Source organism: Rhinolophus sinicus, chromosome 16 (assembly GCF_057876585.1).
Source record: "Rhinolophus sinicus isolate RSI-liver-muscle chromosome 16, RSI-T2T, whole genome shotgun sequence".
Taxonomy (NCBI): domain Eukaryota; kingdom Metazoa; phylum Chordata; class Mammalia; order Chiroptera; family Rhinolophidae; genus Rhinolophus; species Rhinolophus sinicus.
In genome coordinates, this window is record NC_142516.1 from 6794619 (window position 1) to 6812949 (window position 18331).

The window sequence follows — 18331 nt, forward strand, 5'->3', positions numbered from 1 at the left end:
GAAATGGATGGTGGTGATGGTTGCACAACAATGTGAATGCATTTAATACCAGAGAACTTCACACTTAGAAATGGTTAAAATAGTACATTTTGTTATATGTATATAATATATTCCAGAGAGAGAGAGAGAGAGAGAAAGTTGGTGTAAGGATGGAAAGTATGAGGGAGGCTGAGAAAGAAGAGACAAAGTGGGAAGAAGGAAGAGAGTCCAGGGACCTGAGGAAAGGCTAGGGAAGAGGGGCTGGGACGTGGGCTCACCTGCTCCTTTGTGCGACCCTCGCGCTCCCGGATGTGGGTGGTCACAATGCGCTCCATCTCCTCGCGCAGCCTCGGGTATTGCTGGAGCTGGGGAAAAGTAGGAGGCGAGAGAGCCACGTACACAGGGGGCATGGGCCAGGAGCACCCAAACCCCACCAGGGTCCAGGGGCATGGGGTGGAGGCACACACAGAATGCCTGAGAGCAGGGGGAGAGAGACCTGGGGTCCCAGGAAGCTGATGGCACCAAACCACGGCCACCCCTTTTCCCCAAGTGTGGGTTCCAAATGGCAATTCAAGGTTTTTCCTGGTTTCAGGCCCTCTTCACTGTCCTACCTGAGCAACTTCAAGGAGGAGGGCAGTTCCCATGGGCAGAAATGCCATGGGAATCAGTGTGCTCCTCGGCTGCCATCTTGGTGGCAGCCATCTTGGAACCAGACATATTCCACTGAGGCCTTTGCTTGGCGGACCATAAGCTCCCGAAGCTTTCACTGACCCTCAGGGCTACCCCTTGCCTTCTCAAAGCCTTGGTGGGACAGTCAGGTGGGGAATCAAGCAGGGAATTCCTGTCCAGGAAGAATGTGGGGAGGGCAGGGCCTAAGGTGCCAGTTGGCCTCCTGAATCAGGCTGGGGACAGGCAATGCTCCTTGTCAGAGCTGGGAGATGGGAAAACCAGCAGTCACACATACGACATGCAGAAGCCACAGGCACAGTCATGCGAGGGTGTGGGGGGCATGCGGAGTGGGGGTGCCAGCAGCATGAGCAGTACCCCGCGGGGGGCCTGGCTGGGCCCCTGGCCCTCTTGGTAGAACCCACCCAGTTTAGCCTCCCTTTGCATGCTCCAGCCTGGAACCATCATCCCCATCCACATCTGTCTGGCCCTGAGCTGGCCAGCCAAACTGTCTCTACCCTACTCCTTTGGGGTTAGGAGCTCAGCACCACCCATTTCCCCCCAGTTTGTATCGACTGAGGCTGAAGGGGAAGTTACTGCAAGCCCTTCTCCTCTGCCTGGACAAAGCCCAGGTTGCCTCATTCTCCCTCAAGACACTGTTGGATGTCACCTCCATCCGAAAGCCTGCTCTGACCACCCTGAGAGCTGGGTAAAGGGTCTCTCTGTGGCCCCTGTTACCTTCCCTCATTAAACTGTATTGCAATTGCCCTGAAGGCAGGGGCAGGGCCAGGCACACCACCAGTGCTCAGAGAGGGCACGTTGAAGGAATGAGGGAATGAATGGATGGAAGGATGTCTTTGCCCTCCTTGACACAGTGCATGGACACGGGTTCCTCTGCCCTCTGCCTCATGAACAGGCAACTCCTTGAGGAGGGAGACTTGCGGAGCTGCTGATGGTGGGAGCCCAACCACAGGGACCTCCAGCCCTGCTGGCCCACCCTTCCCATCGGTGGCCACGTGGGGCCCAAGGGAGACAGAGCCAGACCACTCTTGTCCCTCGTCCCATGCCTGGATCAGGCCCCTCAGGTGGATCTCCCTATGTGGGAAGAGAGCTGGAGGTTAGCATCACTGGGTCACAGGTAGTGATTCTGAGCGCAAGATGGAGGCCAAGGAGATGGGGTGGGGGCATTGGGAGAGGCAGGAGGAGAGGGAAGAAAGCAGCGCCCAGGAGAGGCAGATGTGAGAAATGTCACATCCTCCCACCCCCACCCTGTCACCGCACCATCCTGTGGCTGTGCCAAAGGCGTGGCTGATGTGGCCAAGTACAAGGGGTCTGGTGGGGGGGCAGCCTGAGACCAGTGGACCCTGCTGCCCCATGAGGCTCAAGGAGTGGTTCCCACTCCTTCTCGAAATCTCCAGCTTGAAGCAGAGATTCGGGAGTGAGTCACAGCCATCAGGCCTTCACTGAGATGGTCCCAAGTGCTCTCTCCGAGGGTGGGGCTTTGCAGAGGAGGGGGGAGGGGGGCAAGTAGGGAGGAGGAGGGAGCAATTTGCCAAAGAGCATGACCAGTTCTCCCACTAACTGCCTGGATATTCCATTTGTCAAGTTTTCCACGTGTCCCACATGGCAGGGAAGCCTCAGCTCCTTTGAGAAGTCTTGTTCCCTTTGAGCATCTTTTTCCATTCTGGCTGCCTCTGAGCATTTCCAGGACTTTTAGCCAGTTTTTAAAATGGAACTTTTCTCTCTCAGTCCTTGGCTGAGCAGGATAGTCAGCCTGGAGGCCACCAGTTAGTGGTCAGGGGCAAAGGCCCTGGAGCCACATGGCTCTGGGTTCAAAGCCAGCCCCTGCCCTGCAGACTCTCCTTTGAAAAGTGAGTGGTCTTCTCTGAGCCTGTTTCTCCATGGGTAAAACGTGGTAGTAATGGCACTTTCACTTTGAGGGTTGTTGAGAGGACTCAGCAGCAATCACATGCCTGACATGAAACTCTAGCTTTCATCCAGAGATGAAACCGAATTCCGGTAGGGATGGGATAATGAGAGCTGACTCGTTTTCAAACCTCTGGCAGGAGTGGCTTGCTAAGCTTAGAAGTGGAAAACCAAACAACTCGTGTCACTTTGTTGCGATATTTGTTTTATTGCGGTGGTCTGGGACCAGAACCCGCTTTATCAGCAAGGCTTCCATTGTCTGTGATACTTTATGTAATCAATTCCCTCTTGATGGACATCTGGGTTGTTTCCAAGCTTTTACCATTAACAATAATTATTGCTTTCTTTTGGAATGCAATTCAGCAAAGTTTTCCATGGTTTTTAAATGTTTATATCTAGTAATCGGTCTTCTAGGAATCTATCCTAAGGAAATAATCTTCAAGAAAGAAAAATAAACTTCTTTATACATAAAGATGTTCATTGCCAGGTTATTTATAATATGGGAAAACTAGAGACAATTTAAATGTTCACCAATAGAAAAATGGTGAAGTAAACCATGATAAATCTATTCGATAGAATATTACACAATCATTAAAAATGTTTATGTAATAATACGCCAATAGTGCATATTATTAAGAGAAAAAAACTGATGCTAATATGTTCACAGTGTGATCACATTACAAAATAAACAAACCTGTGTATAGAAAAAAGCTTTGGAGGAATATAAATTGGTGAAAACTTTTTGGAAGGCAATCTGACCAAAATTGTGAAAGCTTGTATTCATTGACTAGGCAATTCTATATTTAGAAATGTGCGCTAAAGAAACAACAAGATAAGAACCATGAATACATTTATATACAGATGTTCATTGCAGCCTGTTGCAAAAGACAAACAAGAAAAACCAGGTTGGAACAACCTAAATATCTGTCAAAAGGATATTGACTATATAAATGACGTGTGCCACATTTCTACTGGGAAATACAATTCAGCAGTTCAAGGGCATGCTCTTTATGTAGCTACCTACAAGGATTCCACACTGCTCAGTAAGAAGGAAGAATTTATGGGTCAGTGTGTGGTGTGATCCTATTTAGGTGAGAACTGGTGTATATCTGTAATTAGTGGGGATGAGTGTGCTGTTAGCAGTCCTTCACTCTAGGGTTGTGAGATTATGGGACTCTTGCTGTCTCTGTGCTCTTGGAATATTTTTGTTACAATCATGTGTGATCAAAACAAAATCAATACTGATAATTTTATTTGTTTTTTAAAAAAGGAGTATACTGGGAGGAAATGTACAAAAATCGTACTAGTGGCTCTCCGGAAAGAGAGGGCTGTTGCCTTCTTTTTACGCTGGTATTTTCCATATTTTCTTTAATTGAGAATGCGTCACTTTTATAATTAAAAACCAACGTTTAAAAAAAGGTTAGTTATATTTTGTCTTTCATAAAGCGATTTGTGGCAGCTCGAAACACACTCTTGGATGTTTTTCCAAGTTTGACAAAAGTAAGACGGTGTTGCTTAGTAGTCACGATGCAGTGAGACCATGACTTATGCCACGAAAAATACTAGGGCGTGGGGGTGTCCAGCCCAGGCTTGATTCCCCTGGAGCAGGCGCTGAGTGGATGCTAACTAGCTTAGTCTATCCCCACTTGACACAAATGTGGGCAAAAGGGAGACAGGATTGTGCAAGGGGTGCACAAGACTAAGTGTGCATGAGCCGTGAAACTGACACTTATTTGAAACAAAGTTAAGGCAGTTGTGCCCCCATCTCCGCAGAACAGGGAGCTTTTTCAAATACAGACCAGGCTGAACCCTCCCCCAGAGGTTCTGGTTCAGCTTTTTGCAGGGAGGGGTTGGCATTTGATTCTGGAAAGGCTCCCCCAGGCAAGTGATGCTCCTGCACTCCCCTGGGAAGAACTGCTTCAGACAACCTGGCTAAAAATGATCCAAATGCCCAAAAGCAGACAAATAGGAAAAAGGCATCTAAAGGTCACGGACGACTCAAAAGCGGCTGACCCTGCCAAAGGCGTTACAGCTCACGGTAAGGCGAGCAATCCAATATGCTTTGAGGCAAATTGGTTTTGAGGGGCTGAGAGAGTCTCCCACCCCAGAGGCCCCGATCCCCGATCTCTACCCTCAGCCTCCCTCATCTGAATCCCACTCTGCTTTTCTTGTCTGAGACTCAGTTTCATCATCTGTAAAACGATGGACCCTACCACTTCGTAGGGTTGTTGAGAGGATTAAGTCAAATGACAAGGGCAAGCACCTCATCCAATGCTTGGCACATAGTAGGTGCTCAAAACGTAGCAGCCATCCCCTTATCACCATCGTTGTCATTGTCATTCTTATTGGTGGAAGGGGCCACCGAGGATGTTTGGGTTGGAGGAAAGTCTTCTGGCAGAGACGGGGGTCTGAGGGGATTGTGAGTACAAGCAGACCCAGGGTTATAAGCTGGCATGAAACCTCAGGGCGGGAATCACCTGGCCAGCATGGGCATCCAAATGGGTGGCCCAGAGGCTCCCAGGCCTGCTTAGTGCCCATGGGAGGCTGTGGCCATGAGGCAGGGACGGCCAGGCCCAGTCCCACCCAGGTGGCCGCCATACCTTTTCGCTACACTTTCTGATGGTGGCCGTGAGCTCACTGACTACCATATCCACACACTTGATACTGGGCTCTTTGAGCTTCTGCACCTGCTTTTTCACTGTGGCTTCAAAAGCGAGGTCAGGTGTGAAGAGGCCCGTCCTGCACCCGGGGAGGAGGAGGAGCAGCCACAGGTGGGCGGGTGGGTGAGGAGAAGGTGAGGAGTGAAAGCCAAGCAGGGCCAGGGTTGGGGTAGAGGATGGCACAGGCATGGGGGAAGAGAGAGAGACACCGACACAGAGAAAGAGAGAGAACAGAAGACAATGTGAGCGTGGGACCCAGCCCTCCCTACCGCCACCCAGGGTTGGCACCTCCCAGGTGCTGCCAAGCATCCCCCAGGGCTCTGTGGGTATGGGGGTGCTTCTGAAGGACCAAGCCCCTGCTCTATACAAGGCCGCTTACTGAGTTCAGGTCATGTCCCCAGGGCTTCGCCCCACTCCTCAGCTACACTGAGCTTGCCCTCTCTTTCCAATGTCATCTTTGCCACAGCCTTGGGCCCTCCTAAGGGTCTAACCCAGGCCAGAACACCACCCACCCATTCTGTTCAATTCTAGGTTTCCCAACACCTCTTGGGTTCACTTCACCCTGACTCCAAAGCCCAGTACAATTCCCTACCTTCACTAGGGTTGCTGCATCCAGCTGCCCAGGCTGTGCACTGCACAACTCCAGGGGGCTCCATTTGCATAGACTACAGTGCAGATAATGCCTCCTGGAGTTTGCAGTGTAGCTGCCTGACCTCCACTCTCCAGCTCCCTGCTCTACTCTTGCCCTTCCCTTTCTCCTCAAGGGGTATCCGTTGCCTTTCCTCCAAAGGGGTCTGGAGCAATTCAGCTTGAAAAGACAGAAAGAGAGAGAAGAAGAAAGACAGAAAGAGTGGAGGTGGTGATAGAGAGGGGCCAGGGCAGCAGTGGGGAGAGGAAAGGGAGGGAGGCTGGGGGTTAAACTGCATGAGCACTGGACTTGGAGTCCAAAGCCTTGGCTTCCAGTAACAGTTCTGTCACCTCCTAGCTAATATCCTTGATCTCTTGAGCCTCAGTTTGCGTGCTGTGAAATGGGTGCCATCCTGCCCTGCCTTCCTTGGGTGGTTCTCTGAGGCTCAGATGACATAGCAGATGGAAGAGGACTCTGTCTCTGGAAGGTCAGATGTGGATGGAAGGGACGGAGCAGGTCCTGAGTGAGGCTGGGGTGAGAATGGGGAGGATGAAGGGCTTTGGGGGGAGTCAGGGTATCTGCTAGACCTGGGTCCTCTGCACTCCTCTGGCCATCCAGGCCCCTGGAGCAGCACCCAAAAAGGTCCTGTACCTCACTTGTCACCAGGGCCAAGGCTTCCCCAAGTCCCCTCCTTGGAGCCCCAAAGATGACTCACCTCTGAGGGCAGGGAGGAGGCTCAGGGTCCCCTTAAGCTCTATTCTCCCTGAGCGGGGGGTGGGGGATTCTTGGTGGACTCCCAGGGTCGATAGCCACCATCAACCCTGTCTTACTAGTGTCTAATCTCTTGGTCTCCTAAGCCTGGGGGCCAGGAGACGGGTGAGGCCCCCTCGGAGAGCCCCCCTCTCCTGGTCTGTGGTGACCTGCCTCCCCCACCCCGCTGAGGTCTGTACATGCTACCGAGGAGGCAGTGGGAGACGTGGGGAAGGAGCGCCTGGCAGCAGTGCAGGATGGGGGCAGAGGCGGGGGCTGGCCTGGGCCGCCAGGTTACCTTCTTGGTGCACTGTCTAACGGTGCTGATTAGCTCCGAGATAACCATGTCCACACACTTGAGACACGGTTCTCGGATCTTCTTCACCTGCTTTTTCACAATGGTCTCAAAGGCCATGTCTGGGGTAAAGAGCCCCGTTCTGAACACCCAGAGCGGGAGAAGGACAGTGTCACAGGCCAGCTCTCGCCAGGAGTGCCAGGCCAGGGCCCTGCCCCACTCCCCTGAGCTACGCCCTCAGGGTCCTCCCACTACCCCTCTCTGGGCTTCATTGTGCCTATCTGTAAAATGGGCAGGAGGGATTCTAAAGAAGGAAGTTCAATTGATGTTCTTTGGGACAAGACACGGTCTGCTTACAACTGCGTTCAAGTCCTGCTTCCTCTTAAGTTTCTGTTCATACAAAAGGTTCTATGGTTTGAAAACTGCTGAACTGGGTTCTCTTGAAGAGCCCTTCCAGGAACAGAGCATTTTATTTAAAGACTAGGAGAGGTGTTTTGTTTTTTTCTGGGGCTTGGCCAATGCAGTTATCAGTCTGTAAATTCCATGCCAAACCTTGGAATTGAGGCTGCATGAAAACAGGGCACTTTGGTCTTGTTCACTGCCTGGCACACAACAGGTGCTTTAAATTTCCTCGTTGAAAGAACACACAGTGTAAATATGGGTTCCTGAAGGGGGTCTAATCTTTTAAGGAACAGTCTATTTCCCAGTGCCCTCTCCTGCTCCACAGGCCTTGGGGTTGGCTAGAAGGAAGGAAGTGGGGTGGGATGGGGCCCACTTTGGGCTCTTGGGACTATGGAGGGGCTAGAGTGGTGAGAGGCCCTGTCCCATCATAAAAGGACACAAGCCAATACCTAGACGCCCCACCCCAAGCCCTACCCAGTGGTTCGGGCAGCTTTGAGTAGCTACCTGGGTAGAACTGGGGGTGCTGTCTAACCCTAGGAATGGGCAGAGGGCCCAGACCCAGAGGGTGCTACCCAGTCACCTGTGTCCTGAGCTCTGCCCAGCTAGTCCAGTCTCCAGGCCCTGTTCCCAGGAATAGCAAAGGAGAACAGCAGGATGTAGCAATGGGGGTGGCCCAAGCCTCCCACCCATCTCCCCAGCCGGAGCCTGTCCGAGCTGGGGGCCAGAAAGTCAGAGTTGAGGGGACTGGGGACCAGGACTCTTGGTCCTTCCTTAGGGAGTTTAGCTTCATCAATCCATGTGCCTCTGAACTAGATCCCCTGCCTTCCGGGGTTTGCCCCCCCTGCCACCTCCCCTCCCAATACATGCCTAATGCCATGGATATTCTTGATGGCATAGCTGATCTCCCTTCGGAGTTCCTTCTCGTCAAACTCCATCTGTGCAGGAGAACAAAAGATGGCTGGTCAGGGCCTGTCCTGCTACCTGGGAGGTCAAGATGGGGGCCCACCCCACTCCCAGAGCTGGGCACCAGGGCCTCTGGTGGGGTCAGAAAGGCGTACATGAGAGAGTCCTGAGCCCCCCTGCCCCGGGGAGCCTGTCCTACCTTGACTAGCTCAAAGGGGAAGCGCTCATGAAAGATCCGGTTGATGCGTGCTCCCCCCGAAAGTTCATAGGTGTCGATCTGGTCCCCTGAGCCTTCGATGCGCTTCTCAAAGTCCACGGCGAACTGCTGGACCATCCTGGGGGGAGAGTGGCGTGGCCTGAGGGGATGGCAGCAGCCCAGTGGAGGGGGCCCTGGGAGAGCCCTGTGCCGAGATGCTGGGGGAAGGGGCAGCTCAGGGGTGGGGAGGGCCTCACTGCAGCAGGGCCTTGGTCTTGCGTGCTGGGTCATCAGGGCGGAAGTTCTTGTACTCGTCCACCTCCTTCTCGATGGATAGCAGCTGGCTCTGAAGTTTGTTCCGCAGCCCCGGCAGTGTGTCCCGAATGTGGTTCGTCAGTTGCTAGGGTGGGGGTGAGAGGAGGGTTAAGGCGGTGGTCACAAATCCAGAATGCCCACAGGGTCAGGCAGCAAAGGGGGGCTGTGCCGGGGAGCGGGCCGTGGACACGGTGAGGTAGAGAGCTGGAGTGGGCAGCCACAGCCCTGCCCACCAGAACAAAAGACGACTAAGGGCAGGGCCTGGCACACAGCAGGTGCTCATTGAATTCATGAATGAACAACTCAATTTTCAAAGAAGCCAGCAATCTAGATTTTTATTTGAAATCACCCACTTTTTGACTAATTTAATATTTTCGGACGCCATGATCTGCTTCAGGGGCAGCGATGGCTGGCAGCTGCCCCCTCCTCAAGTCCTCACTCTGGCTAGGTCCTCACACAGTATCTCCCTGAACCTCACGATGACCCTAAAACAGTGTCTTATCACCATCATCACCATCTTACAGATGCAGAGGTGGAGGCTCAGAGAGCTGGAGAGTGTCTCTGGGTGAATACCAAAGCTGGGATTGGAACCCAGGTCTCTGGCCTCCAGACTCCCCAATCCTGTCCCCTGCCACACTGCATTCCCCACTGCCTTCCTCCCATCAACACACGCATGCCTCAGTTCTGGAAGCCCCAGTCCAGATGGAGAAACATCCTAGGAAAGCCCCTGGGATTGCTGTCCCCCTCTCCAGGTCAGCCTCTCCCCATTTCAGAAGGAAACAAGGTCTTCAGCCATGTACACTCCAATACCAGCCTCCAAACCCAAGCCCTTGCCAGTGCCACCCTCCCCACAAGGTCTTGGTCTTCTCTCCATTCTTAGGGGTTCCAGAGCTCCCCTCCCAGGCCCCAGACAGGGAAAGGGAAAGGTCAGCAAAGCTCTGCTACCTCCCTGTGGGACAGTGGGCAAATTCCGTTGCTTTTCTGGGCCTCAGTTTGTTCATCTGCATAATAGGGATGCTAACCTCTGTTGGTGACCCTCACAAAACACACTTAAATTATTCTGTTCTCATGCTGGTTTCTCCAGGCCTCATTCTGGCCTGAGCAACTACCTGGTTGAGGACCTTCTGCAGGTAGGGTGTGCCCATGCGGTCAGCCAAGTGGCGGTAGGATGGGTGGGAGAGGAAAAACTTGCGTTCGGCGGCCAAGGCAGCCGTGATGTCCTTCTTGCCATCGATGTCCTTTTGGCTCCGGTTCACCACCCCAATGTAGCCTATGGATGGGGTCGAGGTCAGGGTCAACCAGCTTTTTAGAGAGCAGGGGTGAAGGGAAGGCAGTGGAGTGGGTCAGGGGAGTGGCCTGCCTACCTCTGCGCAGGGGGAGCAGCTTGTTCTCCAGCACGTCGCGGGCATCTGTGCCCTCGTCCATCAGGTCCAACTTGGTGATGACCCCAATGGTGCGCTGACCTGGGGGGCAGCAACGAGAGGGTTGTCTACATCTGCTCTTGCCTCACGCAGGAGGCCCCATGCACTCCCACTCCCACACTGCTGCCCCCATGGCACCACTCCCTCCATCACTCACTGCCAGCTTCTGCTCTCCCTACCCCCATTCATTCTCCACAGAGTGGCCAAAATGATTTTTAAAGGCATAAATTGGATCTCACCACTGCTCGTTTAGACCCTCCAGTGGCTCTCCCTTACACTGTGAATAGACCCCAGGGCCTTGCGCCATTGGTGGCTTCAGGTAGGAACCTACCCTGGGGGTCCACCTCCTTGGCGATCTTCAGGGCATCGGAGTTCGCCAGGTCGGAATTGGCAGGGGACACGGCCAAGATGAGGCAGTTCTCCTTGGTGACAAACTGCATAAGCATGTCCCGGATCTGGAACTCGATGTCGGCAGGTTGGTCCCCCACTGGGACCTTGGTCATTCCGGGCAGGTCCACCAGGGTCAGGTTCAGCACTGGACAGGGCGGCGAGAGGGCGGGCTGAAGGCATGGGGCGTGGCGTGGGCGGGCGGATTCAGGAACAGGGCCGGGCTTAGAGGGGATCCCCAAGGAAGAATGGCCGGAGGTGGGTGGGGTTAAGGAAAGACACTGGGCTAAAGCCGTCCATTGGAGGCGTGGCTAGGGGTGGGCGGAGTCACGGCAAGGTGAGGCTTGGGGGCAGGACGCTCAGAGGAGGGACTATGGGGGCGGAGTTTGCCGGAGGAGGGTCGCCCACACAAGAAGGTGCCAGCAAAGGGGTGGGGCCAAGAAAATGGTCCTAAGGGGCAGGGCTAAGCGAGGGAGCCCAGAAACCGGGAGCGGGGCCAGGTCTCCTCACCATGCGGTGAATAGACACGGAGGTTGATGGGCACGGGTGAGATGCCCTTGTTGGTGCCCGTGACCCGGTCGGTCTCAGCCTCGATCTCCAGGCGCACCTCCTCGAAGTCGGTGAACTTCTTCCCCTTGCAATGCAGGAACTCAGCATATTCTGCTCCAGAAGTAGGGGTGGGGGGTAGGGGATGGGAGGATTGGAAAGAAGGTGGGGGAGTCAGCATCATAGCCCGGAACCCACCTGCGTCCCATCTACCACTGGGAATAGAACTCCACCCCAAACACTGCCTTCTCCTCCCTCCCCACAACAACGCTACCTCTCGGTTATGGATTTGTATCCCCACTGTCCAGATGGGGAATCGAAGCCCAGAGAGGGGAAGCCCGGCCCAAAGTCACACAGCAAGCTAGTTCAGCAGCTAGGCTGAACCTCTCCTTGGGGATGGGGTGGGGGACTGGACAGGCCAGCCCACCTGCTGGGTGGAGGAGAGCACATACCTGTGGTAGCATTGACAAGCTGCAGGACCAGGGGCCGTCTGGTGACAATGCCAGATCCTCGGGGCAGGAAGTCCCTGAGGTGAATTGGAGGTGAGAGGAGGGTCAGGGATCAAGGAGGTTCCTTCTGTCCTAGGTGCACCTGTCCTGCCACCAGGGGCTCCAACGCTCCCCCAAAGTATCCCATCACACAGCCCAAAGGCTTCGGGTCACTAAGGGGAGACCGTAGCTCAGAAAGGTGGAAAAGAGCTCCCCAATTCCCCTGGGTCACAGAATTGATGCATCTGAGCTGTCAAGAGACAAGACCAACAAGTCCCCAGGCCTCTCTCAGGTCTGCCTTATGTTGGTTCTGAGCCAATGGGAAGTCCCTGTCCCAACACAGCCACTGCCAGTCAAGGCAGGAGAAGCTGAGGCACAGGGTGCCCCACATGCATGTGTCCAGTGGCCACAGAATGGATTCCAAGGAAACGGAGCTGTACCTCCTCCCCTCCCTTCCGCTGTGCGGAAGGGCCGCATCTCACTTCCCCTTTCCAGGGCCCCATCGGGCTGGGGTTGAGGATGAGGAGGTAGGGGAAGAAAGAGGCAAGGAAAAGAGCTCATGCTTCAGTGCCTACTGCACTCCAGGTTCTTTGTGGGCAATATCTCAGGGACTCCACACGATAGCCCCGTGAGGTAGGTGCTGTTATCACCCCCATTTTACAGATGAGAAAACTGAGGTTCAGAGATGTTCAGGTTGCGCTGCTGGTATCTAACTAGCAGACCCTGGACCCAGATCAGTTTAATTCTGCAGTGAAAGCTCCCTACCCTTCAATCCCATGGAGACGCAGCTCCCTTGAAGAACTGGACTGAGGGGTTCCAAAGGCACCCCCTGCCCCCAGACCCGATGTCTATACCTCAGACATCTGCTTGTGCCGATGTCAACCTCAGCAGCCCTTTTGGCTAACTCTTGTGGGTACAAATTCATTCTGTCCTGTCAACTCTTCTCATTTCCCCTCCCCCATGGCCCCACCCAGGCCAGCACAGGCCTGAGGGTGGAGGCCTCCCCAGGGATCAGGCTGTCAGAACCCACAGTCACGGGATCCCCAGGACCCAGGAAAGGGGAGAGGAAGCTGGGGTCTGAGGGACTGTAAAGATTCAGTCAGGCATCTCATTCATGGAGCCACACAGAGGCCCAGGGAGGGGAAAAGACACACTCAAGTTCATGCAGGGCTGGGACAGAGCTGGAGCAAGAATCCTGCACTTCTGCCACCAGCCCAGAACCTGACCTGGACTCAGACAGCTTCTTGAACCCCAAGGTTGGGGCAGAGGGTCCCGGGGACAACAGAGTAGGCCCAGGTTCCTGGGGTCCAGGCCTTCTCTTCGGGTCCTGGGGAGGCCTCCCCCCTCCTGTGTCCTCACCCTGCCATTCCCTCTGGGGAGATTAGAGGCTAATGGGGAGGAGTCAGCCACTTGCGTGGAAGAAGGAGAAGGATGATAAATCCTGCATTTATTCATCATTTCTAGGTGCTAGGCAAGTACTTGGTACTTTGCCAAACTGCGAGCTTCAGAAGGGTAGGGCTTGCGTGTTTCTGCCCACCACCACTGTGCCCCAGTGCCCAGCACAAGGCTTAGCACACAAGAGGTCCTTAATAAATGCTGACCGAATCCCCAAGTCCCCAAACAGTGCTCTGATAGGCAAATGATCATTTTATAGATGTGGCAACTGAGGCTCAGAGAGGTGGAGGGACTTGTCCCAGGTTACCAGTTGGGGCTGGCAGAGCTGGGATTTAATCCTGAGTGTCTGTTGGACCCCAGAGCCTGGGAACTTCCTTGGGAAACTCTGCTGCTCCCTAAACTCGAGGAGCCAGATGGGGCTTTTTGTTGACTTCATTTCAGCTCTGTCTAGGACACATTTAGGAGCAGCTGCTCTGTGCCAGGCCCTGTGCTGGGCCTTGGGGAGGGGAGACGATGAGTCAGACAGTTCCCACCCCAAGAGCTCAGTGTGGGGGGGAGACAGACAAGTAAACAGATAATGCAATGCAGTGTGACTTGTGCTGGAACAGAGGTGCAGCAGGCAGCACAGAGGAGGTGATTAACGGGTGTGGATGGACTTCCTTTCTCTCTCGCTCCCATTCCTTACTGACTCCTTTGGAAGGGTAACCCCTAATATTTGGAACAGGCCACTGTTCTTACAGAGCTTGGGATGGGAATGGGGGCCTGGGGTCCACTCTCTTCCCCACTAGCTCCTCACCCAGCAGTACCATGGCAACAGTAGTTGCCATGGAAACTGCAGGAGGGGCTGGGAAGGATGGGACTCCCCACAGAGAGGCCCCCACCATTGCAGAGACAAGGACCTTCCCTAGAGCTCGTCCCTGAGAGCCCTTCCCCCACACAGATGGGCCCATAGGGCCCTGGCAGGCCTGAGGGGCAGAGGTTTGGGAGGGGCCACGTAGAAGGTGCCCAGGGCTAGGCTAGAGTGGGTGGCCAGCGGTCTGGGCCAGCCTGCCCCAGGACTACTTACAGGACAAGCAGCTTATGGGAAGTGGAGATCAGAGGGCAGGGCCACATGTAGGAGCAGAGCCCTTCCTCAGACCAGCATCTCCTGGGTTAGGGTGGGGATGGGGTGCTCAGGTGGGAAGGGGCCCCATCTCTGCCATGGCCCAAGTTCTCAAAGTGAGGCCCTCATATGGCAGGAGGGCACCAGAATTCCCTGGGCAGCTTGCTCAAATGCATATCCCTCAGACCTGCTGGGTTAGAATCTCAACTGGAGAGGTGGGGCAGAGGTGGGGAGAAGGGGATCTGAATTTTAAACATGCTCCCATGTGATTTTCATGTTCTCTTTCAAGTTTAAGGATCACTGGCTTAGTGGTTAGTGCCAGGCATAGGCCCTGGGTTCGAATCCCACCTTGGCCATTCCCGGGCCTGGTGCCCTTGGGCAAGTTGCTTCACTCTGGGCCTCAGAGTCCTCAGCTGTGAACCGGTGTGATATAAACTGGGCGTCATGTACTCTACCCCATATGGCTGTGGCAGGATTCATGGAGATTTTCGACGGAAAGAGCTTAGCCTGTGCCCTGTATACAGTAGGCGCTCAGCAGCTGCAGGGAGCTGCCGAGGACTGCCTCCTGTTCTCAGCCTCTTTCATAGGAGGATTCCCAAGTATCAGCAAGGAATCCAAGATCCTGAAGAACCTCTGCCTCACCTCCTCCGGCCACTGACTCGTATCTTAGGATTTTGGCCACGAAATGTTGGATAGAAACGATGGACACTGAGGAGGAGAAGCTTTCAGGGGCCATCTCACTCCCCCATGATTGTCCACAGGGTGGGACACAGGTCCAGAGAGGAGCAGGGAGCTATGAGGACATACGGTGGTGGGAGCGGTGACCGAGATGGGACCTACACCTGGACAGGCATTGAAGAGCACCTGGTGGGCTCCCATGTCCAGACTGGGAGAGCCTCACTCCCTGCCAGACTCCTGCGCTGGGCACAGGCTCAACACCTAGTAGGTGCTCACGCAAGTTGAAGGAGGGAGCACGGCTCAGGCTTGGCAGCTTCTCAGCTCCAGCCTTCACCTGGACACACTGTCCCCCAGCACTCTGTTAACGTGCCCCCTGTCACCTCCCCATTGGGGATTTGGGCTTGATGCAACCTCCAGCCAGTCATGCCCAGGCACCTCCCACCCAAGTCCTAGTTTGTCTGAGCGGGGACAGAACAGGTGCCCAGAGAAGTGTGTCGGGCCCACCAGCCTCGGTGGCCGTGTGGGCAGGATGGATGGTGGCATGCCAGCTCTCCCCACTCATTCTGGGCAGATGGTGGTTTCCCAGGGAGGCCTTGCCTTGCCATCTGCAGAGGCTCCTTCAAACCTGAAGCACAGGGAGGATGAAATAAACACCTCCCAGGACCTCCAAAGCACATGCTTCCTGTCTGAACTGGCACTGTCACCCCCAGAGGGATCTGGAGAAAGTACACTAAAGGTACCCCTACTTGGGTGCCTGAGATCTGGGGCCAGAGCTCAGGGACCCTGGTTGCCAGGTCCTGTTGAATGCAAACTATGCCAGAGGGTATCATGCTTGGTCTGGCATGTACCCAGTGGCTGTCATCCTTATAAGTCTCCTATTTCCTGGGCTCTGATGTCAGATAGGCCCAGCATTGAATATCAGAGCTGCCAGTTAGAAGCTGTGTAGCTGTGGACAAATGACTGTACTTCTTTGAGCCTCAGTTTCCACATCAGTAAAATGGGCTGTTATGAGGTTTATATAAGTTAATGCCTGAATAAATTGTAGCTGTGGTAATTATAAATTATGATAACTTGTTGAGCAAGCTGAAAACACAGGCTGGGCTCCCACAACAGTGTCACCAAATAATGCAGCAGGGAGGGAGCTGGATGGTGGGTTTCCTGGGAGTTGGAAGAGTAAGCAGTGGGCCAGGATCTTTTCAGCCACATCTTGCCCCTGGGAGTGGAAGGCCAAGGACCCGAGTGGGCTCTGAGGTGTCCTCTGAAGCAGGGAGCTGGGGCGGAGGTGAGGGAGCAGACGGGCCAAGAAATACAGTTGGGAGGAGGTGAGGCTGGCTCCAGGCAACAAGTCCCTCTCTGTTCCCCCTGCCCCAGGAGGCCCCAGGCATGCCTGTGTCACACAGCCCATGAATTTCCAGCAGAGGTTTGAACATTTCAGGGCAGTCCTGGCCTTGGCTTCCCCCCATGTTCTGATGTCCTGAGAGCAGGGACTGGCTGGTTGTGTTTACCACCGTGTCCCCAGCACCCAGCATGGAGTCTGCCACATACCGGCCACGCCTGGCACCCCTGTTGGCCAAACGAATGATTTCAAGACGAGCGCCTCCAGTTGTCCTGTCATCACCCTCACTGTACAGATATGGAAAGTGAGGCACAAAAAGGGAAGAGTGTTGTCCAAGAACATAAGGCTAGTTGGTGACAGGGCAGGACTGGTACCCAGGGCTCTGGACCCCAGGTCAGGCGCTGTCTCCACAATAACCATTTTCTGTAGCAAAGAAAATCTATGATCTTTCCTCCATCTTATCCTTCCATCCTTCCTAACTTTCTTCTTTGTCTCCTTCTTCCTTCTTTCCCTTCCTCCCTTCTTCCCTTCTTCCCTCCCTCCTTCCCTTCTTTCCTAGCATTGATGACTTTATATTTTCAAAAGGGAAATAGATTTTTCTTTTGTCCCCTACTTTTAAAAATCATATGTCCTCCCTTTTTCAAATGTTCAGAATATACCTAGAATGTTTAAAAAATAAAAAAGCAACCATCACTGCCACACCTGGGGATCACCATTGTAAACATTTTATCATTTAGAATAATAATCATGGCAAACACTGATGGATGGTTGACTGCTCGCCAGGGACTCTGCCGGGGGGCTTTCCAATCTGCATCGTCACAAGGTTGCTTGTGGGGCTGATGGAAGTATTCTAAAATTAGCTGTGATGATGGTTGCACGAATCTGTAAATAAATATGCTAAAAAATCATTGAGTTGTGCACTAACACCGGCTGAATTTTATGGCTTATAAGTTACACCCCAGTAAAGCTGTTGAAGAAATCTTCACCCTTTTGACTACTCCTCACAGGGCTGTGTGAGGTTGCTGTGACCAGTTTCCCCATCTTACAGGGGAGAAACTGAGGCTCAGAGACAGGAAGTCAGGTGCTTCTCACATGTCCACGCACAGACAGGGCTCCTCTCCACACTTAGGTGGCAGCTGGAGCTACCCAACAGCTCATGATAAACATTTCCCATCATTCAGTCGGGAGCTATATCTGGACCCTTAGCACAGCAGTTTGATGCGAAGGACTCTCAGCTCCACCATTAAATTATTTCCCTGCTCTGAACCTCCGTTTCCCCATCAGTGAAATGGGACACAGTCCACAGAGCAAAGGGTCCCCAGGGGCCAAGGGAAGGTGCCCAGCTGGAGCACCTCTCCTAGGCCACGCTTGAGTGCCCTGGAATTCCCTCTCAAGCAATGTCAAGCCCCATGTTAGGGTCTGCCCTCCGGAGGGCTGTCCTCACTGTGGGGAGACAGTCCTGGGGACAAGGGGGGATCCTTTCTTGGGGTATGGATGGAGCTGAGATATGAGGGCTGGGGTATCCACATGCAAAACCAGGAGGCCCCTTGTAGACCAGGATGGAGTGGGAAGAGAGGGGCAGCCTGGGAAGAGGGGCCACCTGCTCCCACGCCTCCACATCCCATCACAGAACTCGGAAATTTTAAATTCAAAACCAGCCTGCCAGGTTGTTATGCAGGTGTGTTTGTCAAGGTGGGAGGGCAAAATGTATTGTATTTAGCAATCCCGTAGCTTGATTTATAATTGGAGTATTTAGACATATGGCACATGGGCCTCTGTCTCTGCTCTCATAGCACTGTAGCCATGATCCTGTCCCTGGTACCAGCCTGCCTGCATCCCCTCCCTTGAGGCGCTGACCCTCTGACCCCAGCCAAGACCCGAGGATTCTCCTGGCGCCAGGATCAGATGCAGAAGCTGATGCCATCTGCCAGAGTCACCTTTCATTCCCAGCTCCACTGTGTGGGGCGGGGGTTGGGGAAGAGGTCTCTGGCCCAGGCTGGGCCATGAGTCTTGCTATGGGCGTGCCTCCACCTGTGGCAGGTGCATGCTCTGAGCAGCGAGTCTGCCCTGCAGACAGCAACATGGGCTCTCTGGGTGGGGGTGGCTGTCCAGGGGCCACTAGAGCCTCTCCAACCTTCCTGGTCTCACTGTGGCCTCCGCTCCTTGGGCCTTTGCTCAGGTAGGACCCGCACCTGGAGCATGTTCGCTCATTTGCCTGACCAAGACGTATTTTTGCTTGGGTCCAGATTTAAATGCTC

The 18331-nt window shown here is 54.0% G+C and overlaps 1 protein-coding gene across 24 annotated transcripts in view; it reads right to left on the reverse strand.

Moving 5' to 3' along the window:
- The window catches only part of DNM1 (dynamin 1), a 40194-nt gene that overhangs the window by 16773 nt on the left and 5090 nt on the right, over positions 1-18331 (reverse strand). For 18 of the 24 annotated variants that reach the window (XR_012495961.2, XR_016019492.1, XR_012495966.2 and 15 more), the window contains exons 2-11: positions 11527-11600; positions 11039-11188; positions 10473-10676; positions 10085-10183; positions 9830-9990; positions 8663-8805; positions 8409-8544; positions 8174-8241; positions 5172-5310; positions 258-344 (exon numbers count right to left, since the gene is read on the reverse strand). Coding sequence is in view for 16 of the 24 variants with exons in the window: in XM_074331091.2 (XP_074187192.1) it covers positions 258-344; positions 5172-5310; positions 8174-8241; positions 8409-8544; positions 8663-8805; positions 9830-9990; positions 10085-10183; positions 10473-10676; positions 11039-11188; positions 11527-11600 (1261 nt within the window). In the remaining 8 variants the exon portion in view is untranslated. Of the gene's footprint in view, positions 1-257; positions 345-5171; positions 5311-6907; positions 7047-8173; positions 8242-8408; positions 8545-8662; positions 8806-9829; positions 9991-10084; positions 10184-10472; positions 10677-11038; positions 11189-11526; positions 11601-18331 lie in introns of all 24 variants that reach the window. The other 6 variants (XM_074331093.2, XM_074331099.2, XM_074331092.2 and 3 more) reach the window with 1 other exon arrangement.